Below are 24,838 nucleotides of genomic sequence, written 5' to 3'. Positions count from 1 at the left end.
GGCACAGCTCTCAGAAGCCTGCCACCCCGCTTTCTCAGCACCAGCCGTAGTCTCACCCGGCGCTTCCTTACTCATGTGACAGGGTTCGGCCACAGAGCCAAGATCCTGAAGGTCTCAGCCTGGAGGAAGCCTGGCTCCTGTTTGACCTCTGAAGGCCATTCCTCCCATTCTGACAGGAAGGGTGTGGACGGTGTGGGACTCGGAGGCACTGTGGACATCTCTGGAGACAGACATACCTGGGCTGGAATCTAAGCTCTACCCCACTAGCTATATAGGTGGGCATGTCGCTTAACCTCTCCAATCCAGAGCTTCTTCCACGATTAACAAAGAAGTTAGCATTTACCTTGTAAAGTTTTGAAAGGTTTAGAATGGGGACCATGAGGCCTGTGGAGCATATAAGACCCAAGAAATCATTTGGCCTGGCCCTGCCAAGGCATTAGGGGTGAGTTAATTAAGTGTTTGACCAAATAGAGCAGGCTAATTTTTTTAAAATATATTTTATTGATTTTATACAGAGAGTAATTGAGAGGGATAAAGACTTAGAAATGTCGATGAGAGAGAAACATCGACCAGCTGTCTCCTGCACACCCCCCACTGGGGATGTGCCCGCAACCAAGGTACGTGCCCTTGACCGGAATCGAACCTGGGACCTTTCAGTCCGCAGACCGACGCTCTACCACTGAGCCAAACTGGTTTCGGCGAGCAGGCTAATTTTTAAGTTGATAATTTTGTATGGCCCTCGAATGATGTTATAAATACCCAAATGTCCCTTGGCAGAAAAAGCCTCCCACCCCTGGTTTAGATGTGTGTGCCTACTATTGGAGGACACTATGATTCTTATTACCCGAGCCCCCCAAATTAGCTGAGATTGGAAAGACCTTTCTGATCGCAGTTCTTACCTCCCCTCCACTTGCTACCAGTATATTATGCACCATGCAGAGGGCATGCTGGCGCCTCTCCTGCCTGCTGCCCCACTCTGGTCAGGAACCAGCTCGTGAAACTACACTCTGAAGTTAGACAATGACTGTTGTTAGGGATGTTCCTGGCCACAGGCATCAAACCGGAGACAGAAACAATGTCAGGGAAGGAGGAAGCCAGAAGGGAGAGGGGGAGCCGCCAGCAGCCTCTGTCTGCAGCTTAGTCGCTGTGTCACTTTCCCACTGAGTGGCATGAAGCTGTCAGGGCACTAGGCTTCCTTATTTGGCCATCCCATCACACAAGGTCTGAGGCTGTTCTGAATGCTCTCAGGTAGTAACAGTGACTGATTCAGTCTTAAAGGAGAGGGGAGAGAGAGAGAGAGAGAGAGAGAGAGAGAGAGAGAGAGAGAGAGATGAGAGAGAGGAGTTATGGAAATAAAAGCTGGTGTTATTTTTCTCTGGACCATCTAGTCTTCAAAATTACAACCAGGTCCTTATTAACTACACTCAAATCACCTTTTATGGGGATTTAAATAAATGCTCTCAATTATGTAATGAATCCAGTCCTATTGCTTTAAAGATCGCTGGTAGTACAATGTCTCTAACTGTTTGAGAACACTGTTATTTTCAGATGTCACTATTATTATCATCTCCGCTCACAGACAAGCATGGAGGGGTAGGGTTGAGATTTGAACTGAGATTCATATGACCTCCAAGCCCAAGCTTCTCGATAGTTTAACTCTCAACTACACGGCTACCATAGCCAAGAGCATAACTGGCCGATGGGCCTTAGTCTCCACTTTTTTTTCTTTCTTTTTTTTTTTTTTTTACTTTCAGAATCACAGGGCTATTTGTTTTGTCTACCTATGTGCTTGGCAAATCCTCTCTGAGGATGGACCTATCAATTGTGGAATAATGGATCACTTAACTGGAACCACTCAACTTCATGAGGCTATTTAGTGACCAAAAGGGATAAGGATAGGAAAGTCTTTAACTAAAAGCAAAATACTCTTAAGTATAAGGGATGAGTTTCCCATAGTACAGGGGCTGTTTTCTTTTCTTTTTAAAATATGTATGTTTTTTATTGATTTCAGAGAGGGAAAGGGAGAAACATCAATGATGGAAGAGAATCATTGATTGGCTGCTTCCTGCATGCCCCCCAGCAACCCGGGCATATGCCCTGACCGGGAATTGAACCGTGACTGCCTGGTTCATAGGTCAAGGCTCAATTACTGAGCCATACTAGCTGGGCCAGGAGCTGTTTTCTAATACGTAATATGGTGCTTGGCATAAAGATGCTCTAAATAGTTGTTACATATTAAATATGTTGATCTATAAAGAGCATATGTTAATCTGCAATCTTAATAACAAACAATGGGGTAGTATTTTTTTTTTCTAATCACATGCCCTGAACCATTACCTAGGTCTGTCATCAGAATTTTCCTCCAAATTCCTAGCAACTATGTTCAAGTGGCAGGGAATCTCAAGAACAGAGGCAGATTCCACAAAAATATAAATCCACCTATAGACCAAGGTTAGCTTGAGTCTAGCAGCATCAATAAAATAATAATGAACTCCTACCTTTTGTCTCCTACCTTTTGTCTCCTACCTTTTGACAAAAAATAAGCTTAAGTCAAGGCTCCAGAAACTCAAAAAGTTAAGCCAAAAGAGAATTTGCTGAGACCAAAGGAAGTTCTATCTTCGGTCCTGGCTTAGATCTAAGGGCTTAGATCAGCTCATTTCAAATAATCAATTTATTTGCTCTTTCTCTCACTCTAAAACTTGGCTCCGCTTGCTTCTGTTTCTCCTAGGGGAGTTGCCTGATTTCCTTCTGCAGACAAGCCTTCTCCATGAGGCAGGGAAGCCGGCCACTGAGTCCCAAGTCGGCCTCCTTATAGCAGATAACCTCAAAGAGAGAAACCTGCTTTCTTCTGGGGTTCGTATAGCAAATCCCCAGGAAGGACTGAATGGCTTTGCACAGCCAATCAGCTTAGAGGTGGTGTGACTGGCCAGACCTGAGCAGTGTGCCATCACTGTGGCCAGGGCTACTTGGGCATCGGGAGGCTCTGGGATTGACAGTCCCACCTGAATGTCATGAGATGAGGAGGGGCAGTTCCCAAAGGAAAGGGAGTGATCAAGGCAGACAAAAACAACAGGTGTCCACCACAATAGCACTTGTTCTCAGGTTGCGTAGAGACATGACTTATCCACCAAAACAATCAGAGAAGGATCAAAACAGTCGTGCACTCACATGCCCTAAGTGTTAAGTCAAAGCCCTTCAGGAAAAGGAAGTGATCCGATGGCCTTAAAGGAGATTCTTTAGAGCAGGGGGAGAAAGACACAAATATTTTCATCGTCGTTCCTTCCTCCAGTTGAGATTTATCATCATAATCACCTCATTCTCCTAAGTAAGTTTGGAAACTATGATTTGATCATTATGAATTTAGGACACATTGGGAAAATCAACAAAATCATGATCCTGGTTGAGAGAAGCAAGGACCTGATGCAAAATTTATTTTTCTTCTTTTTCTTACAAATAACTTTTTTTTTTTTTCTGATAAAAAATGGGACATGTTGATTGTAGAAATTTTGGAAATCACAGAACAGTACACAAGTAAAAATAACTCTTGTATTTGTTAGGATTCAGTATGAATGCAAGTGATTGAAACCCCAAGGAAACAGGGGCTTAAACAGGACTTCTGTTTATTTTGCTTGCAGCGACATGAAGTCCAAAGGTCCAGGCTAGTTTGGGAGTTCTGCTCCACGGAGGCCTCAGAAGGACGAGTTCTATTATATTGGGTCGGCAGCTAAGTAATTGCGGATTTTTTAAAGAAAATCAAAGACAATTTTTTCATGGAACTAAATAACTTTATTCTGTAATGTATTGCCCATTTTGATCAATGACCTTTTGCCATCTTTCAGGCAGCATCATAATCCCACGTTCAAAAAACTTCTGGTTTTTATTAGCAAAAAACTGAATCAGGTACGATTTGACATCATCATCATTATTGAAATTTTTACCATTCAAGGAGTTTTGTAAAGATCGAAACAAAAAGTAATCAGATGGTGCAAGGTCAGGACTATATGGTGGATGTGGCAAAACATCCCAACCAAGCTCCATTAATTTTTGCCGAGTGACCAAAGATGTGTGTGGCCTTGCATTGTCATGATGGAATATAACACCTTTTCGATTTGTCAATTCGGGCCACTTTTCTTCAACTGCATTGTTTAATTTCGTTAGTTGTTCAATGTAGACATCAGAATTGATCGTTCGGTTGGGTGGTAAGAGTTCAAAGTAGACAATTCCTTTGTAATCCCACCAAACTGATAACAAAACCTTCTTTTGATGAATATCAGCTTTTGATGTTGTTTGAGTTGGTTCACCTGGCCTGCTCCACGATCTTTTCCGCTTGATATTGTTGTAAACAACCCATTTTTCATCACCAGTTATCAGTCGTTTTAAAAATGGATCATTTTCATTACGTTTCTTTAGCAAATTGCAGCTGCTAATGCGTTGCGTTAACTGTGATTCTTTCAGTTCGTGAGGAACCCATGTATCGAGTTTTTGAACATAGCTAAGTTGTTTTAAGTGATTTTCAATGCATGTATGTGATACATGAAGCTTCTCTGCAATCTCACGTGTTGTACTGTGACAGTCTGAATTGATTATTGCTTTGATTAGGGCGTCATCAACTTCAACTGGACGACCAGAGCGTTTTTCATCTTTGAGTGAAAAATCACCAGAACGAAATTTGGCAAACCAATTTTGACACTGCCGTTCTTTTAAGGCTTTGTCACCATAAACAGCACATAACTTTTTATGAGCTTGCGATGCGTTTTCCCTTTGCGGAAATAAAAAAGCAAAATATGACGAAAATGTTCCTTTTGATTTTCCATTTTTCAACGAACGCCAAACGAAAACTACAAAACAGATCAAAAAACTTTTTTTACTGATTAACAGCTGAATAGCCAACTATCAAATAACAAAATGTGTTTTACATTTGTACTACGTCTGCAAACTAAAAATTCAACTGAAGCCATATATGTGTGAAACCCGCAATTACTTAGCTGCCGACCCAATACTTCCAGCTCCTTACTCTGCTCCCCCTGCAGTGTGGACTGTATCCTCATCAGCTAGGCTGGCAGAGCAAAGAGAAAGGGATAAAAAGGCCAAGAACTCATGCCAGCTCTCTCCTAGGGAAGGTTCTCAGAATCAGCAACACGCTTCCATCCCATCCCATTGGTAAGAAGATAGACATGTGACCACCTCTACCTGCTAGGAAGCCTGGAAAATGTCTTTCCTCTGAGTGGCTATATGCCCAGTTAAAACTCTGTTATTATAGAAGAATTAATTTTGAGGCAATTAGAGATCTCTAAAAACTCTTTAATCACTCTACCTAGAGATAGAAATATATGTAAATACAATATATAGATATAGTTATGGTATACCATGTCTGTGTGTGTGTGATATATATGTATAAGCACATGTGAGCATATGTACATATATATTTATATATAAAATACAAATGAAGCTGAAGTTCCACCAAATATATTATTTTTGCATCCTACTTTGAAAAATTGCAGACTTTAAACAGTCTCTTTTATTGCCTATTTTAGCACTGAGTCATTTAACAATTATAGCTAGAGTAATATAATGTAATACTTTATTTTTTAAAATATATTTTATTGATTTTTTACAGAGAGAAAGGGAGAGGGATAGAGAGTTAGAAACATCGATGAGAGAGAAACTTTGATCAGCTGTTTCCTGCACACACCCCCACTGGGGATATGCCCGCAACCAAGGCACATGCCCTTGACTGTAATCGAACCTGGGACCTTTCAGTCCACAGGCCGATGCTCTAAACACTGAGCCAAACCGGTTAGGGCACTTTATAATTTCTAATAGATGTTTTTATTTTATAAATCCTGGTTTATGATGTTTTTGTTTAGCTATTTATTTTGAAATAATTGTAGATTAACAGGAGGTTGAAAGGAATATACACCAAAGTCCTATGCTCCCTTCCCTCTGCCTCTTTCAATGATAACATCTTACACAACTATAGTACAATATCAAAACCAAGATAATTACATTGGTACAACTGTACTATCTTTGTGTCACTACTTTATACTGACACCCATCACACGCCACCACCGTCCCTAAACCCTGACAACCACTAATCTATCTTTATCTCTGTAATTATGCTGTTCCATGAATGTCACGTTAATGGAATTATGCAGCGTGTATACTTTGAGAGTGGTATTTCTCACTCAGCATTATTGCCTTGATGTTCACCTAAGTTCACAGCTGTAGTAACTCTAGGCATCACATCCAAGAAGACCAGAGATAGAAGAGACTAAGTAGTCTTCTCTGTTTTTTCTTTGTTCTTTTTTAGCATATATTTTATTGAGAGAGGAAGGGAGAGGGAAAGAGATAGAAACATTGATGAGATATAGATCAACTGCCTCCTGCATGCCCCCTACCAGGAGTCAAGCCTGCAACCCAAGCATATGGCCTGACAGCGACCTCTTGGTACATGGGCTGGTGCTCAACCACTGAACCACACCGGCCAGGCTCTGAACAGGAAACCTTTCCAAAAAGTCCCAAATGAACCACAGTCATATCCCACTAACTAGAAAATGAGTGAAAGTATGGAACCAGGATTTACCATAAAGCTAAAACCACTTGCCCTCTGAGTAAAACACTAAACAAAATCAGTTCTTTTACTAAGGAAGAAAGAAACAGGTATTGGGTGGGCTATAAGAACGTCTACCATATATCACATAAGAAAGATGGGCAAACCATGTATACTAGGAACTCATAAGAGAAGAAATACAAATGGTAACTAAACATGAAAAAATGTTTATCATGATTAATAATTAATGAGAAATGCAAATTAAAACTAAAAAATTTCTCTGTCAATTTGGCAATGATAAAAATAATGATAATCACTTACAATGGCAAAAAGTATGTAAGATGCATAGGAATAACTTTTTTTTCTTAATATATATATTTTATTGATTTTTTACAGAGAGGAAGAGAGGGATAGAGAGTTAGAAACATCGTTGAAAGAGAATCATCAATCAGCTGCCTCTTGCACACCCCCTGCTGAGGATGGGCCCGCAACCAAGGTACATGCCCTTGACCGGAATCAAACCCGGGACCTTTCAGTCCGCAGACTGACGCTCTATCCACTGAGCCAAACCGGTTTCGGCTAGGAATAACTCTTAAACAAGATGTGCAAGATCTACATAAAGGAAATTATAAAAGTTGCCGAGCTACCCTGACTGGTGTGCTCTGAGATGGTTAGAGTGTCTGCCCTAGCACCAAAGAGTCTTGGGTTCAATTCCCAGTCAAGGGCACATACTTGGGTTACAGGTTTGATCCTTGGCCTCAGTTGGGGCGGGTGCCTGTAAAGGCAATCAATTGATGTGTCTCTCATATTGATTTAGTCAGGGCACATGGTAGGGTTGCAGGCTTGATCCCCAGCAAGGGGTATGCTGGAGGCAGCCAATCAATAATTCTCTCTCTCCCTCTCTCTTCCACTCTGAAATATATATAAATCACTGGAGAAAGAATAAAAAAAAGAAAAGAAAATTGGATTCCCACCTCTCACCCTACATAGAAAGTAATTCCAAATTATGTGTAAAGGCAAATTTTAAAATATTTAGATTATCTTTATGGTTTTGTATTAGAAAAGGATTTTTTAAAATAAAACACAAAACACATCTTATATACTAAAGAGGTGATATGCAAATTGACCCTCGCATCCTCGCACAAGATGGCCACCCTCATGTGGTCAAAGATGGCCGCCACAAGATGGCCTTCAGCAGAGGGTAGTTGTGGGCAATCAGGTCAGCAGGGGAAGGTAGTTGGGGGGGGGGGGGGACCAGGCCGGCAGGAGTGGGCATTTGTGGACAATCGGGCCGGCAGGGGAGCAGTTAGGTGTTGATTAAGCTGGCAGGGGAGTGGTTAGGGGGTGATAACACTGGCAGGCAGAAGTGGTTAGGGGCAATCAGGCAGGCAGGCAGGCGAGCAGTTGGGAGCCAGCAGTCCTAGATTATGAGAGGGATGTCCAGCAGTTGGACCGGAATCGAACTTGGACCCTTCAATCCACAGGCAGACACTCTATCCACTGAGCTAAACTGGTCAGGGCTCATTGTGATGGAGCCCTGCCATGGTTGCTGGCACATGTCCAGTAGGAAGTGTGCAGGAGGCAACTGATCAATGTTTCTCTTCCATTGATGTTTCTAACTCTATCCCTCTCCCTTCCTCTCTGTAAAAAAAAAAAATCAACAAAATATATATATTTTAAAAAGATCACAATGCGACAGTCTTTTATATCCACACTAGCAGCCCTCTACAGGAATCAGTGTGCCAGTAGCTCTTTGCTGCCCTCCTGTAGCTCCCCTCCTGCCCCCATCCCCCCTGTCCCCCTTTCCCCTTCTCCCCTCATAGCTTACTGCCCTGCCCCCTCCTGTAGCTTCTCTGCCACCGCTCGTCCACCCTCCTGCAGATCCATGATCTGGCTGTTACGCCTATTCCTCTCTTATTATATAGAATGACTCTCCAAAACTAAAATAGTTGATAATACTAAGTGTTGGTAAGGATGTAAATCTGGAACTCTTTAAGTCCTGCTGGAGAGTGAGCATATATTGATTTAACCACTTTGGAAGACTAGCACTATTCATAAAGGTGAACATTCACATACCTATGACTCACCTGTTCCACTGGTATATGAGCTTACAGTCACCCATCCCCCAAAAAGATTGGAAACAACCCAAGCATCTGTTGAAGGAAAATGAATACATAAATTGTGGTATAATCACATCACACAACTGAATATTATGCAGCTGTAAAAATGAGAGAACTACAGATACATGTAACAATATGGATAAATTTCGGGAATGTCATAGTGAAAAATTGTAAAAAAAAATTACAACTTGTAAAAGACTCAAAACAAGAAAAACGAATGTTATTTATAGATTGTAAATAGATAATGATTTTTTAAAGCAAAAGAACATAAATTAAAATTTAGTTAAGTATTTATCCTTGGGTATGGGAGAAGGCAGGAAAATGAGTTAAAAGAAGAGCACACAGCCGAAACCGGTTTGGCTCAGTAGATAAGAGTGTCAGCCTGCGGACTGAAAAGTCCCAGGTTTCATTCCCGTCAAGGGCATGTACCTTGGTTGCAGGCACATCCCCAGTAAGGGGTGTGCAGGAGACAGCTGATCATGTTTCTCTCTCATCAGTGTTTCTAACTCCATCCCTTTCCCTTCCTCTATGTAAAAATCAATAAAATATATATTTTTAAAAAAGAGCACACATTGATGTGACGGAATTGGCAGTATTTTGTGGGGGGGGGGTGTTTTTCACATATATTTTCAGGGATGGAAAAAAATAGGCTTACAATTGTAATACAAATAAATAATATAATAATTAATAAACAAACTGTTACATGTACTCACAACTGTAATCTACTTTTGCCAACCCCTGTATTTATTTATTGATAAGTTGTGGTAAAATACACATAACATAAAGCTTACCATTTAAGCTTTTTTAAAGTGTGCAGTTCAGCTGAAACCGGTTTGGCTCAATGGATAGAGCATCGGCTTGGGGACTGAAAGGTCCCAGGTTCGATTCCGGTCAAGGGCATGTACCTTGGTTGCGGGCATATCCCCAGTAGGGGGTGTGCAAGAGGCAGCTGATCGATGACTCTCTCATCGATGTTTCTAACTCTCTATCTCTCTCCCTTCCTCACTGTACAAAATCAATAAAATATATTAAAAATAAATTAAAATAAAAAAATAAAGTGTGCAGTTCAGTGGCATTTACATTGTTGTGTGATGTAAGGGCACATCCATTATCCACCATCCACCTCTAGAACTCTTCTCAGCTTGTAAAACCAAAACTTCATGTCCACTAAAAAATAATTCACCCTCCCTCCAACCCCTGACAACCACCATTCTTTTTTCTGTGTCTATAAATTTGAGAATTTTAGTTTTTAAGATGAGAGATGGGACATGGGTATTCATTTTATTGTTATGCTTCATAACTTCCATATATATTTCACACACACACACACACACACACACACATATATATATATATATATATATATATATATATATATATATATATATAAAATATTATGTGTCTCATTTAATGGCTCTGAAAAAATAAAGAACAATATCCAAAATTGGCCAGAACACGGTAGGTGCTAGCAAGCATGTAAATTGATGCAATTTTTAAGACATTTAAAACTCAACATGCAGTAATATTGACATATATTTTATGGCTTTGGGGGGATTTTGTGTTTTCAATTTCTGTTTCTGATTATTCATTGCTAGTATAGAGAAATATAATTGATTTTTATGTGTTAGCCTTGTATTCTTGCTAAATTCACTTATTAGTTCTAGGAGTTGTTTATGTTTGTTATTGATTCTTCAGGATTTTCTATGTAGGTGATTATGTCTTCTGGGAGCAAGAGTAGTTTTCTTTTTCTTTTTTCCACTCTGTATATTTTTAAATTTTTCTTTTCCTTATTACAATGGCTAGGATTTTAAGAATGCTGTTAAATAGGAATGGTGAGAGTAGACATTCTTGCCTTGTTCCTGATCTTAGGGAGAGAGCAGTCTTTTACATAAAGTACGCTGTCAGGTGTAGGATTTTGTAGATGCCGTTTATCAAGTTGAAGACGTTCCGTTCTATTTCAAGTTTTGTGAGAGATCTTTTCTTCTTAAATGGCTGTTTAATTTTGTCAAATATTTTTGAATCAATTGATATGATCACGTGGCTTAACTTTTTAGATTGTTCATATGGTTTATTAAATGGATTGCTTTTCAAATATTGAAACAGCTTTGCATTCTAGAGTTAAATTTTCCTTGGCAATTATGTATTAGTCTTTTCATGTATTGCTGGATTTCATTTGCTAATAATTTGTTGCAGGTTTTGCATCTGCTGTTCATGAGGGATACTGTGGTTTTCTTGATCTATCATCTGATTTTGGTATTGATGTATCTTTTTGGAAGGCAATTTGTCCATTGTAACAAGTCTTAAAAATGTTATGTTCCCAAGGATTCCACTTCTAAGAATTTATCATAAGGAAATAGTCAGATGGCCATGGATTTAAATATCAATGCATTTCCTTACCAGCTGCTTCAATTCAGTGGCTGTTTTCTAACCTGTAAAATAAGAATAAGAGGACATACCTCACAGAGCTGCATTAGATGGGGCAATTCACACACACTTCCCAACATCTGCAAGCTTTTAGTAAATGGTAGCTCTTGGCATTCTATTATACTATACTGTCCAGCCTCTGTAGTCTGTCCAAACGGAAGGGTATCATTTTTGCTCCCATATTGGCTCCCACTTTGAATCTCCTTATTTTGGTGGGTATGGGTCTCCTCATTTCTGATCCCTGTCTTATATTAGGTGTGCTAGGCGTTGGGAATGCAAAGGCAAAAAAGATACAATCCCTGCCCTGGAAGCTGAATCTATTAGAGAGGCACAGGCGCAAACTCGGCTTTATAAAGTGGGGTCTGCCCACGGGCAGGGGGCCCCGGACGCGCATTCTGAGCATCTGTATCGGAAGCTGGGGCAGCCACCGGAGCTGGGGATCAGGAAAGAAGGCCGCAGGCTGTTCCCACAGCAACAGGACAGGCCAACCTCTGGTGGATTCTCGAATCACCTCTGCAGCGTCCGAGGGTCCGGCCAAGGCCAGCGCGCTCCTCTGGTCCAGAGGCGTGCAGAGCCTCTGCGGTGACTAAACTGGAGCTCCGCGCCTCTGATTGGCCCAGACCGCTAGGGGCGTGGTCTGACGTGAACGCCACTGGCGTTTTCCTCGCGGAGCGGAAGCCGACCTGGTGCGTCCCGGAAGTGCAAACTCGGAGGTCGCGCAGGTGGGGAATCTGCCGTCTCGGCGGCTTCTTTCAAGATGCCAGGCGCCGCGGACAAGGCCTCGGAGCTGTCCGAGAGGATTGAGAGTTTCGTGGAGGCCCTGAAGCGGGGCGGCGGGCGGCGCAGCTCTGAGGACATGGCTCGGGAGACGCTGGGGCTGCTGCGCCGGATCATCATGGACCACCGCTGGAGCAACGCAGGTGAGGCAGGCCTAGCGCCACGGCGTCCCTCCCAACTCCCCGTTCTCCATTCCTGGCAGAGAGTCGCCCAGGCCTCCCGGAGCACTCGCTCCGCTCACCCCTTTCTGTCTTGGGCTTCAGGGGAGCTGATGGAGCTCATCCGCAGAGAAGGCCGGAGGATGACGGCCGCGCAGCCCTCAGAGACCACCGTGGGCAACATGGTGCGGAGAGTGCTCAGGATCATCCGGGAGGAGTACGGCAGGTCAGGCCCCCGCCCTGGGCTCCGGTTCGGATCCAGTGACGCTGTTGGCACGAGCCCCTCGGAGCCTTTCTTGGAGCCGAACAGGTCTAGTTGCACATCACAGCGCCTTCTCACCTCCTCTTGTGGTCTTGTTGCCTCTGTAGACTCCACGGACGCAGCGACGAGAGCGACCAGCAGGAGTCCCTACACAAACTGTTGACATCCGGAGGCCTAAGCGAGGACTTCAGCATTCCTTACTCCCAACTCCAGTCCAACATCATTGAGGCAATTAATGAGCTGCTTGTGGAACTGGGTAAGCGTCCTGATCCCTAGGTGGGCGGGACAGGTTGCAGAAAAATGAGGGGGTTGTTCATCGGCAGAGATGGGCAATAGCTAGTACTCTGGTTTCCAGGGGTTTCCCCTCCATCCTGATGAGGGGGCGTTGGAACAGGTGGTAGGACATTCTACATTTCCTTACAGACCAAACCTTTGTAGATTGCAAAGCCCCTGTGACAGAGACTCCACTAGGACAGGGTTTTCCTTTCTTTCTTTAAAAAAAAAAAATGTTTTGTTGTTAATCCTCACCTAAGGATATTTTCCCCATTGATTTTAGACAAAGTGGAAGGGAGAGGGAGAGACAGAGTGAAAAACATCGAGATGAGAGAGACACATCGATTGGTTGGTTGCCTCCTGTATGGGGCACAAGCCTGCAACCGAGGTGCATGCCCTTCACTGGAATCGAACCCACAACCCTTCAGACCTCACACAGCTGCTCTAACCACTGAGAGAAACCAGCCAGGATGCTTTATTTTCATTTAAAGAAGATGAACTCTCTAAAACTAGTAGATCCTCCTTCATTAAACTTCCTTTTGATTTTAATGCCCACTCACACCACCTCCATTCCCCTTGTCTTTGTGAACCAGGAGACAGACCTTCAGGTACTTATTGCAATCGGAGTTCTTCAGGGGAGGAAGAAGCTAGGTCTGTCTGTGCACTGAGCTGCTGCTTCCAAATTCCTTCCCTATTTTTCTTCTGTGGCCTCCCTCTCAGATGGAGATGTGGCCACCTTTGGGATGATTTTTTTTTTTAAGGGGAAGCACTGTTTACCCCATTCTCAGCACTGTAGGGTTTCCCAGAATGGATCATTTCTTGCCTGAAGTCATTGTCTTCAGAATCATTTGTAAGGGAGCTGGTGTCATGCCAGGGCAGGGCGCTAAGTTGATGACGGAGGGGACACTGCTGAAAGGAGGGCAGGCTGAAAACTTGGGAGACAGAAGATCTCAGAGGAGCAGGGTTTTTAAGAAAATGTGACATTTCATATTATTAAGTTTGTAAACCCCTTGTTACCAGCATCAGCTAGGAGGGCAGTCTGTGTGATGAGCACTCGTCCCCTTTGGTGCTCTGTCATGTCTGTCTATGTTGTGGCATGACGGTTTCCTATTTTCTTGTAACTGGCTGTTCTTGCAGAAGGGACAACGGAGAACATCGCAGCCCAGGCTCTGGAGCACATCCACTCTAATGAGGTGATCATGACCATTGGCTACTCCCGAACAGTGCAGGCCTTCCTCCAAGAGGCTGCGCGGAAGAGGAAGTTCCATGTCATTGTGGCCGAGTGTGCTCCTTTCTGTCAGGTAGGGGGACGGCTGGAGGTGCTAAGAGAAATGAAAACTGAGGAGAGAATACCAGAGTGATAGATAGGATCCATGCTAACTTTGAATTGATAAGCAAGACATTGAGAAGATCATAAAAGATTAAGGGAATTTTCAAGTTCATTCTGTGAACGTTCTTAAACATTGGTTTAAGAAAGTTGGGTGAACTGCTGGGTCCATCAAAAGATAAACAGGTTTTTTAAAGAATTAAAATAGGGTAAATTAACTTGAGGATGACTAAGTCTTGGTCTAATGTCACTCAATCCCTAGATAAATAATAGGTTTCAAGAAAGGAAATCTATAAGGAGGCAGAATGTTGTAAAATAATGAGCTAGGAGTTCTCATCAGCAATGCCTGATTATGCAAGCAAGTAGTATTTCCAGTTTTGGCACTGCTGTGGAGCATTAAACATTTATTAGCTTTCTCTGGGCTTCCTTGCAGCTTACCAAAGAATACCTACTACAGGCACAAAAATGAGTTAGTTATATGTTGGAAATTGTGTGTTGGATATGCTCAGTATTACAAAACTCCCCAGATCCAGTTTCATTTGAGAGGTCTTTCACTCTCTCTCACTCTGTCTCAGCATCAATCAGCCTCTCTCTCCTTCTGCAGGGTCACGAAATGGCAGTCAATTTGTCTAAAGCAGGTATTGAGACAACTGTCATGACTGATGCCGCCATTTTTGCTGTGATGTCAAGAGTCAATAAGGTGGGTGTGTTTGGAGTTATGTTGAATTTATAAAGATTATACCTCTAAAATACTGATTTTTAATATCCATGGGAAGAGATTTTAGCACCTTTTTAAAAATATTTTTTTTTATTGGTTTTATTTATTTCAGAGAGGAAGGGAGAGGGAGAGAGAGATAAAAACGTCAGTGATGAGAGAGAATCGATGATTGGCTGCCTCCTGCACACTCCACATTTGGGACTGAGCCCGCAATTGGGCACGAGTCCTGACTGGGAATCGAACTGTGACTTCCTGGATCATAAGTCGACACTCCACCACTGAGCCATGGCATTGAAAGTACATACTTCAACTCTATTAACTGAATTATTTTCCTTTTGTCTATATGATTGGTCCTCATTTGGAATAACCTCTTTTTGGTTAAAGCATTGAAAGAATGAAGTGAGCCGAAACCGGTTTAGCTCAGTGGATAGAGCGTCGACCTGCGAACTGAAAGATCCCAGGTTCGATTCTGTTCAAGGACAGCTGATCGATGATTCTCTCTCATTGATGTTTCTAACTCTCTATCCCTCTCTCTTCCATTCTGTAAAAAATCAATAAAATATATTAAAAAAAAAAAAAAAAAAAAAAAGAAGAACGAAGTGGGACTACTCTAAGCAGGTCAGCTACTATGGATCCAGTAGAGGGCTCCCCTTATGCTCAGAGAACTTGGCAGTGGTAGATGGAAAATGAGAAAAGCTCCTCACTTCTCAGGAAGTGTGGCATATTGGTTTTTAGAGACAAGGCTAAAAGATACTGCAGTTTCCCGTTCTGTACTTTGTTCACTTTTCCTTAATAATCCACTTTTAAGCTTAAAACTGTGGTCCAAAGCCTAGAATCCTTTTCTTTCTATTTTATGTGACCCCTCAGGAGGCCAAGACTCAGGCCTGAGCAGTTAGGCTGTTGTGCCCAATGGCCCTGTTAAGGCTTTATCCCTGGGAGGGCTCACATTTTTTATTTTACTTTATTTAATAATTCTTTATTGTTGAAAGTATTACATATGTTTCCCCCCCACCCCACTGACCTCCTCCAGCCTACCTCCCCCTCCCCAAACCAGGCCCTCACCTCTCCATTGTCTGTGTCCATGGGCCATGCATATATGCATACAAGGTCCTTGGTTGATTACCTCCCACCCACCCACCCTCCCCGCCTTCCCTTCTGTCTCATTTTTCTTCCTGTCTCAAAGGTGATCATTGGCACGAAGACCATCCTGGCAAATGGTGCCCTGAGAGCGGTAACAGGAACTCATACTCTAGCATTGGCAGCAAAACACCATTCCACCCCACTCATCGTCTGTGCCCCTATGTTCAAGCTTTCCCCACAGGTATGTCTGTCTGCCTTTAACAGAGATAAGGAAGCCAAAGGGTAGGCTTGATCTCTGGGCCTTCAACCTACTCTAGGACTTTTCTTATCTGCATTCTCTCAATGGATTAGATCCAGTGGAGGCTGGGAAAAGCCACACGAGTCTTGATCCAGGAAAAACAGTCGATATTTATAACCTGTCAGCTTTGAGAAGTCAAAATTGGAAGGTCAGGACGATACATAGTTGGGGAAGGCCCACTGTTTACATTGCCACCACTCCTCATCACCCTGCCCACTTCTCAGAATGCCAAGCAAGTTAAAACTAGGAACATACAATTTGTTTTATTTGTCATAGTTCCAGGGACTGTCCTCTGAAGCCTGAATATGAGTTACTAACTGAAGAGTCATTTCATTAGTGATAAAACTATTTGGTTTGAAAATGTCAATCTATTTATAGGTCTATTTTTTATTTTATTTTATTTATTTTTTAATATATTTTATTGATTTTTACAGAGAGAGGAAGGGAGAGAGATAGAGAGCTAGAAACGTCGATGAGAGAGAAACATCGACCAGCTGCCTCCTGCACACCCCCTACCGGGGATGTGCCCGCAACCAATGTACATGCCCCTGACCAGAATCGAACCTGGGACCTTTCAGTCCGCAGACCAACGCTCTACCACTGAGCCAAACCGGTTTCGGCGGGTCTCTCTATTTTTAATTGAGGTATAATTCATATAACATGTGATAAACCATTTTAAAATGTTCAGTAGCATTTACTACATTCACAGCATTGTGCATCTACCACTCTGTAGTTTTAAAACAACTTCTACGTCCTAGGAAAACACTTTGTACCCATTAAGTAATCATTCCCTTTTCTCCCCTGGCCTCATCTCCTAGTAATCATTAATCTGCTTTCTGCCTCTGTGGGGTTGCCTGTTTTGTTTGTATGGTGTTTGTTTGTTTGTTTGTTTGTTTGTTTTAAAATGTGTTTTTATTGATTTGAGAGAGAGAGAGGAGCAGAGAGAGATCAGAACATTGATGAGAGAGACACATCCATTGGCTGCTTCCTGTATAACCCCTACTGGGGATCAAGTCCCAAACCCATTGAACCTGGGACCTTTTGGTTGCATAGGTTGACTCTCAACTACTGAGCCAGGCCTATTTTGGATATTTTATATGAAAGGAATACAATAAGGGCCCTTTTGCTTAGCATAATGCTTTCTAAGTTCATCTGAGTTATAGCACAGTACTTGGTTTCTTTTTATGACTGAATAATATTTCAATGTATGGATTTACCACAATTTATCTGTTCATCTCTTGATTGGCATTTGGTTATTTCTACCTTTTGGCTTTTGTGAATAAGTTGCTATTAGCATATGTGTACAGGTTTCTGTGTGAACATATATTTTTTTATTCCTCTTAGGTACATACCTGGAAATAGAATTGCTGTGTCTTTTAAAAAAAAATTATTTTTTCTTTTCCAGTTTCCCAATGAAGAAGATTCATTTCATAAGTTTGTGGCTCCTGAAGAAGTTCTGCCCTTCACAGAAGGTAAAAAAGTGTGTGTGTGTGTGTGTGTGTGTGTGTGTTTATTTGGAATTTTGGTTTTGGTTTCGGTGGTCAGTGGTCAGTGGAATTTAATGCTACCAGGTTGTGCTTTTTATCATACTTTTTGTAGGCAATGTTCTCTTCAGCACCTTAAGAGTGCCTGGAGACCTGATCTAGTTTAGGTTCCTTTTGTTTTGAAGCTAATCTCTTTTAGGTGAGTTACTGGGGCTATGGAGGGTTGATCACCCAGCATTGACTGGGGTTGGCTTTGCATGTTGTTTTGAGACACAGGCAGCAACCCTTGGGAAATGTACTTGTTTTCAGTTGCTGTCCGAAGTCATTTTGGTGATGTGGCTGCCAAAGGAAGCGGGCTCTGAAATGTTCTGACTTCTACAACCTGCCTATAACTCGGATACCCTTTGTGTTGGGGTCCTTTCTCTAACTTCTGAGGCAGCAGCTGTGTTCAGTGAGCCTCATCAAGTTAACATGGCCTTACACACCCTCTGGGAGCAAAGCATAGTATGTAGGGTGCTAATTCTTGGAAGTTGAATAACTTCAACCATTTATTTAAATATTCATTCTTTCAGAAAAATTTACATCTATTGAGCACCAACTATATGGGGACATGACAATGAACAATACAGATAGGCCCTGCTCCCACAGGGCTTACGATCTCTTACGGCAGATGGACAATGAAATCTCATGTCATGGGATGTTTTCGAGAAAAAAACTAATGATATAAGATAGAAAGTGGCTGGGAGACTACCTTAGATTGGAGAAGTGTCTTAATGAGATGACATTTCAGCTGAGTTCTGAATGCGGAGAGCCCCACCTGAAGGTCAAGGGGAGAGTTTTCTAGGCATTGGTGCAAGGGGACTGAGTTAGGTACATGTTTAGCCATTTGGGGGGAAAGTGGCCATATGGCTGGGGAGGAATGAACAAGAGGTAGACTGGTATGATTTGTAATTAGTGTAGAGTGGTGGGATCTGGAAGGTTGCAATCCTAAGTTTGAATTCTATTCTAAGGGCCAAAGAAAAGCATTGGATAGTTTTAAACAGGGATTATGATCTGAAGTCATCTGTTCTGGTTTGCATTTGTCGCAGCTTCCCTTCCTTGAGGTAGCAAGTATGCCTGCATTATTGAGCCTAGAATCTACATGCTACTAAATCACTAGAGCAGGATCCTCAATTTTATCTTTCTCACCTGTGATTGCCTTTCAGGGGACATTCTGGAGAAAGTCAGCGTGCATTGCCCTGTGTTTGACTATGTTCCCCCAGAGCTCATTACCCTCTTCATCTCCAACATTGGTGGGAACGCACCTTCCTACATCTACCGCCTGATGAGTGAACTGTACCATCCTGATGATCATGTCCTATGACACCACTCGTCCTAAGCAGAAACTGCTTAGGCAAACACAGAATGGAGACTTCGGTGCCACTGCTGAAATGTATTGTCCTTGTAATGGGGGAGTGAGCTGGAGTCGACCTAAAAAAAACTGGATACCATGGCGTACCTTTTTAGTCACCCCATAACAGGGATGCATATCCAGGGGTGGGTGGGTGAGTGAGTGTGTGTGTGTGTGTGTGTGTGTGTGTGTGTGTTTGCTGGTCTTAACAGAGCAGCAGGGCTTAACCTATTGTTTTCGGAGCTTCTTAGTGACCTGGGGTGTGTGTTTCAGGAACTTAAACTTTCTGGTTCAGTGGTGTGTTAAACATAACACTGAACAGCTTGCTGCTGGGATACAGGTTTTTGCTCAGAATGGCTACCACACCTTTTCGTAGGCTGTGCCAATAAAAGCTGCTCGAAGGTTCCTGGCTTGGTTTATTTATTGTTCTGCTCTGATTGAACTGCCTGAAACAGCAGCAGCGGACAGAGCCTTTTCGTGTTTCCATAGAAAGCTGTAATTAGGAACAGCCTAAAACAGAGAAGTACAAATGAAGTATTTACAGTTTCCTTTATAATTTACTGGAAATGGTCCCAAACAACTTGTTAGTAATCTAAGAGTGCGGTTCCAAAACCTCTCTGGTCATTAGAACCGTCTGGGAGCTTAAGAAAACAAACAGTCTTGGGCTCCGTCCCAGACCCTCTACATCTGATCCCCAGGGTGGCACCTGGGAATCTGGTTAACGCTCCCTGGAAAAGGACACCGTCGTGTACTGTTAATAGGATTGTAAACTGATAGTCTTTTCTGGGGCAGTTTTGAATCTGTACTTCTGGAATTGTTTGTACAAGCGCACCAAGGTATAGACGAGACTGTGTTTTAGCAGCTGTAGTATCACAGTTTAAGGGTTCAGCAGTAACATTTTGTATTCAGTTAGTTAAAAGCAAGAAAGATTTTAAAATAATGACGTACCATGGAAGATTATATATCCTCTGCGTTAGAGGTTTCAAAGGGTGACTTGAGGGCAGTGTCTGGATTGAAGACATTTTGGCTGGTTCGCCCAGTATTTAATTTGAATTCGTTTTCAATACTTAAATATCTGGAGATTGCACATTAAACAAATTTAATTTCTTGCTTCTTTTGAGAACTCAAAAGGTCTGGCGATTCTGAATCCACATTCCCAAGAGGCAGCAATTGGCTAGAGTTGGGTAGCTTCTCATTTCATTAGATGGAAAACCTCCAGCTTTCTGCAGTTCCCTCCCTGCTCCATTTAACTTATTTATGTTATCTGCCTAACCCCCGTAAGGCATTTGATATATGAGCCTTGTGTTAATGAATGGCATATATTTGTAAGAAAGTCCATTTTATATTGTTAAAAACAAGATGGGAAACAAAGCTGCAGAGCCACATGCTTAATATGATCCTTCATTAAAACAAAACATGTAGCCCTGACCAGTTTGGTTCAGTGGATAGAACGTTGGCCTGCGGGTCCCAGGTTCGATTCCGGTCAAGGGCATGTACCTGGGTTGAGGGCACATCCCCAGTAGGGGGTGTGCAGGAGGCAGCTGATGGATGTTTCTCATCTGATGTTTCTAACTCTATACCTCCCTCTTCCTCTGTAAAAAAAATCAATAAAATATATTTTTTTTTAAAAACAAAACATGTATTTGCATAGGATAAAAGTCATAGTAACACCAAACATGGGCAAGCAGGAAGACATCTAGTTTTCTTTAGTATGCTTATATATTGTTTCCATATTTTATGTGTACTACTTTAGTAATTACATCTTTTTAAAAAGTCCAAGGCAGATTTGAGTGTGCAGGGAAATCCCCGGAACTCTTGTCTCAGAGGCTGGCCTCCTGCCTCTAGGCGGTAGGGTGGAAAGAGCAGCCAGAGTCTGCGTGTTTAACAAGCACCCCATGGGACTGACAGGGGATTTGATAACCACACTTGGGTAAACACAGGCCAGAAGCACTTTACTCTTTTGATATCTACTTAGCTCTTTGCCGTGGGGCACTTGCCTTCCCTGAGGGAGGGGGAAAAAGCAAGACCTGGAGAGTCAGTCTAAAAGACTGACCTAAAAGTGCTATGGTTCACAGGAGCCTGACTCACTCAGGCCTCAGTCTATCCATTATTTCTCACAGCATCTAAGACCCCAGCTTTCTCAGTGAAGTGGTTTATAGCTGCCAATTACGAGCAATCGTGTCCTCTGAAGGCACTAATTCTAACAGCAATTCACTTGGATATAATTGTGTGGTCTAGAGTCAGAGCAGCAGTGAGTCAAGGAACTTAAATGTTTCTGGCTCCAAAAATGCTTTATGATACTTGTTCTTTGTGCATCTTAGTCTCCCGGTTAAAATTAGCACCAACATCCTTCTCAGGCATGACTGGGATGGATGAAGGTTACAAGGGTAGATCATAACTGCATAAATGCATATTCTTTAGACTTCAAGTAAATCCCACAAAGCTATTTATATGTCTCATTTTTTTCTCTTTTCCGCTCTCCCTCTCCCTATTTGAGGAAGAATAAATATTGGAAAGGGAGACTCTGACCTGAACAGGAAGAAATGTTTCACATCCACTTACTACCTGTCAGCCCTGTGCCCACCTTACTCCCCACCTTCGCAGTAAGAACCCAGAAACTCATTAAAAAACAAAAACAAAACTGCTTTAGCTTAGAGAGAAATAATAGAAAAGATGCCAAGCATGTGAAAGGTTTCCTGACTATGCTAAATAAACCAAGTTAGATAACTTACTCAATACAGTTTGTAAAGACACTTTTTCCCACGGTTTGTATCTTCCAATTTGGGCGGAGGGCAGGAAAGGCACAATTCTTGGAACTCAAATAAGGAACAGAAATTCCTAATTTAGCCTCAAAAGAGAAGTCTCTGAAAAAATACTCTACCAAGAAAAACTCAAGTGTAAAGTGATACCTCAAAGAAATAAATGCCAGTACCCATAGGATCATAAGTTTCACAGATGTGCTTCAAACCCATTTCTCAAACAATCCGCTGCATCAATGTGTGGTTAACGAAGGCTGCTAGTCACACCGTTTCGTCGTTGAGCTGTGTGGCTCTATAATACCACATATGTGAAACTCGGTACAGCAGAATTGCGTGCCTTTATAAAGATGGGGCCAGATGGTGGTGTAATTATTGTAAAGGCCCATATTATCCACCTGTCCTCACAAAAACTCCCTCTGCAGACATGCACCTAGTTCACATAAAGGAGCTATTTTGAAATGTGCCTTGGAAGTGTTTTATACCTGGCCTGCTTTACTTTGAATTATTCTTTCATTCACCAAACAGCTGTTCCAGGGTATTGTGCAATGGCTAAGCAATTATTATTAATAAAAAGCTATAGTCTTACACTTTCAGTCTTCACGCCACTCACAGTGCAGGGCAGCATTTGAGCCTAACCACACTTGAAATGATGATTGCTTGATGTTTATTAAACTAAAGGCCCAGTGCATGAAATTCTGGCACTGGAGGGGGGGGGGGGGTCCCTCAGTCCAGCCTGTGCCCTCTCGCAGTCCAGGAGCCCTCAGGGGATGTCTGACTGATGGCTTAGGCCCACTCCCCCCTCCCTGCCCCCCCGGTGGGGAGCAGGCCTAAGCTGTCAGTTGAACATGAAGGCAGGAGAGGCTCCCACTACCCCCACCACTGTGCTTGCCGGCTGTGAACCCAGCTTCTGGCTGAGTGGCGCTCCCTATGGGAGCGCACTGACCACCAGGGGGCAGCTCCTGCATTGAGCGTCTGCCCACTGGTGGTCACTGTGCATCATAGCAACTGGTAGTTCTGCAGTTTGATAGATTTGCATATTAGCCTTTTATTATATAGAGGATACTGTGTGGAAGAGAAGGATCCTTTCAGTAATGGTTTTTGTTTTTGTTCAGGCATGTTACATTTTGAATCAAGACCTGCCTAGAAAAAACTTGATAAGATTCCTGAAATTCATAATCTATGTTAAATTCTGCAGTTTACTACTACAAAAGAAAGGTGATGAGCTACCTTGAGTAATGATAAACTAATAATAGTAGCTAACTCCACACCACTTTTTTGTGGGACCATCATCACTCGCTTTTGAAGGGAACAAGAGCACGTGCTTAGTCAGGCAAGTTGTGTGGGCAGAGCCAGGCCAAACCCAGCTTCTTCAGACTGCTACGTGAGTCACTAGCTTCCTGCTCCATAGATTCCAATATGTAAGACACTCAGATTCCCATGGGCTTTGATGGGGTCGCCTGAACTTTATCAGATGTTTCTTCTGAGTGCTCTTTGACAAATGGGCATGCGTTGAAAATGCCCAAGGGTTTGAAAAATACCAAGCCATAGGATAACCCCCTTTCTTTATAGTATAAAGTTTATACCCTCCACAATTTCTGATGCAATTATATTTAGGAGGGACTCAGGAGTTCCTGAAAGATGAAGAAAGAAGAGTTTATTTGGTACACATTATCCAGATTTGTGGATTCCCAGTCTTGTGTTCCTCTCTTCTGAGCTCATCTTCTTGCCATCTCACTGTGAATGAGCAGTTTCAGCTCAGGGAGGGTGGAAATAGGACATACAGCGGCAAACATGCCAGTCAGTTCTCATTGCTAACCTGCTTTTGTAAAGAGTTTTGATGGAATGGGGTGGGACTTCAGGTGGGAGCAGGGAGAAAGTTCTTTGTGCCAGGAAATGCCATTCCCTTCTCTCAGATGTGCTGTTACCGGTGAAGCGTCCGCTGAGCTTGGCTGTCAGTGCTCTCTAGGAACTGACTGGCTGCATCTGTTCTCATTTGGCATGACTTCCTCAGCCCCCTACACATCGCTAGAACTTGGCCCCCTCCTTGGCCCCGTTCTGGTTGACTGGTTTGTTTCACTCTGTTAGACTCAGATCCCAGCTGTTCTTTGTTCTGACCCTCTGCCTTGCTCCGAAGTCTGATTGCTGAGGCCTCTCTCCATTGCCAACTGCTGGTGGAGTCCCAGATGCCCAGCTACATCCAGGACCTCGCCCTAGCCCTCTCCTCATCCTCTCCCCTTCCTTTCAGCCCTCACACTAAGCTTTCTGAGACCTCTCCTATCGACCACTTTAGCCTCAATTCTGAAGGATATTACCAAAAAAAGGAACTCTCAAGAACAACTTCACTGCCCATCTCATCTCTCGGTTTTACTCTGAAGTTAATGATGCCTCCACCAACCAGAATCTAATAAAAATGAACTATTAAATTTTAAACTGATAAATCACTAATACATTAAAAATACATAGAGCAGCATATGGAGGTCATAATGGGAAGGAGTGTATAATAATGTAAAGCCACACAGACCTGGGTCTGAATTCTGGCTCTCTTAGGTAGGTCCTCAGCAAACTAGTTAACATCTCTGAGCCTTAGTAGTCTCACTGTAAAAAAGATACTCGCTTCCTAAGAGGATTGTTGTAAGGACTGAAATAATGTATACATGGTAGCTATTCTTGTTATTGGAGCTAGAAAACTTGGATACCACTCTCAGCTTTACTTACTAGCTGTGTGATCTTAGATAATATCACTTAATATTTTTCAGCTTTACCTTCCTCTGTAAAATGGGAAGTATAATACACCTTATCTCATGGGTTTCCAGGAAATTCAAGTAAGATAGGAAAGGTATATAAAAATTATTTTGCAAACCTTAAAAATGATGAAAAAAATGTTGCAATGATAATTTCCATTTTTTTGTATTTCCTGACCAGCCTGCTCAAATTAGTCTTTGTATCAATGGAATAATTCCATTGATAAATTGGAAATTTTAAATGTATTATAGCACCTGAGCTAAAAACAAACCAGAACAGAACCCTAATAGGTAATAATCAAAGTAATGTTAGATATTTTTGGCTAATAGGTTGGTTTTATGCTGATGCATGCTACTGAGTTTATAAATTATTAAAATAGGATAATTATCTCTTACATTGATTGATCCAGGCTAGCTAGAAAAATTGGTTACATAATTACGGAGAACCTTTTTGAATCTTAATTTCCAGAAAATAGT

General features: G+C 42.3%; 1 protein-coding gene across 1 annotated transcript; it reads left to right on the top strand.

Annotated features, from left to right (window-relative positions):
- The first annotated feature begins 11,757 nt into the window (after positions 1 to 11,757).
- EIF2B2 (eukaryotic translation initiation factor 2B subunit beta) lies at positions 11,758 to 19,266 on the top strand. Its single transcript, XM_084893596.1, has 8 exons — positions 11,758 to 12,014; positions 12,135 to 12,255; positions 12,399 to 12,547; positions 13,702 to 13,865; positions 14,496 to 14,591; positions 15,793 to 15,930; positions 17,393 to 17,459; positions 18,677 to 19,266. The coding sequence occupies exons 1-8, from the start codon at positions 11,852 to 11,854 to the stop codon at positions 18,832 to 18,834; spliced, it is 1,056 nt and encodes a 351-aa protein (XP_084749722.1). The 5' UTR covers positions 11,758 to 11,851; the 3' UTR covers positions 18,835 to 19,266.
- Positions 19,267 to 24,838: the final 5,572 nt, after the last annotated feature.

This window comes from Pipistrellus hanaki, assembly GCF_964339955.1.
Source record: "Pipistrellus hanaki genome assembly, chromosome: 1".
Classification (NCBI taxonomy): Eukaryota; Metazoa; Chordata; class Mammalia; order Chiroptera; family Vespertilionidae; genus Pipistrellus; species Pipistrellus hanaki.
This window is presented reverse-complemented; position numbering and strand designations above follow the sequence as displayed.

Bases quoted from the DNA above. Each gene is read 5' to 3' on its own strand.
- EIF2B2 (XM_084893596.1), top strand. From the start codon at position 11,852: ATGCCAGGCGCCGCGGACAAGGCCTCGGAGCTGTCCGAGAGGATTGAG. The intron at 12,256-12,398 runs GTCAGGCCCCCG...TTGCCTCTGTAG, and splicing joins ATCCGGGAGGAGTACGGCAG to ACTCCACGGACGCAGCGACG. The intron at 13,866-14,495 runs GTAGGGGGACGG...CTCCTTCTGCAG, and splicing joins AGTGTGCTCCTTTCTGTCAG to GGTCACGAAATGGCAGTCAA.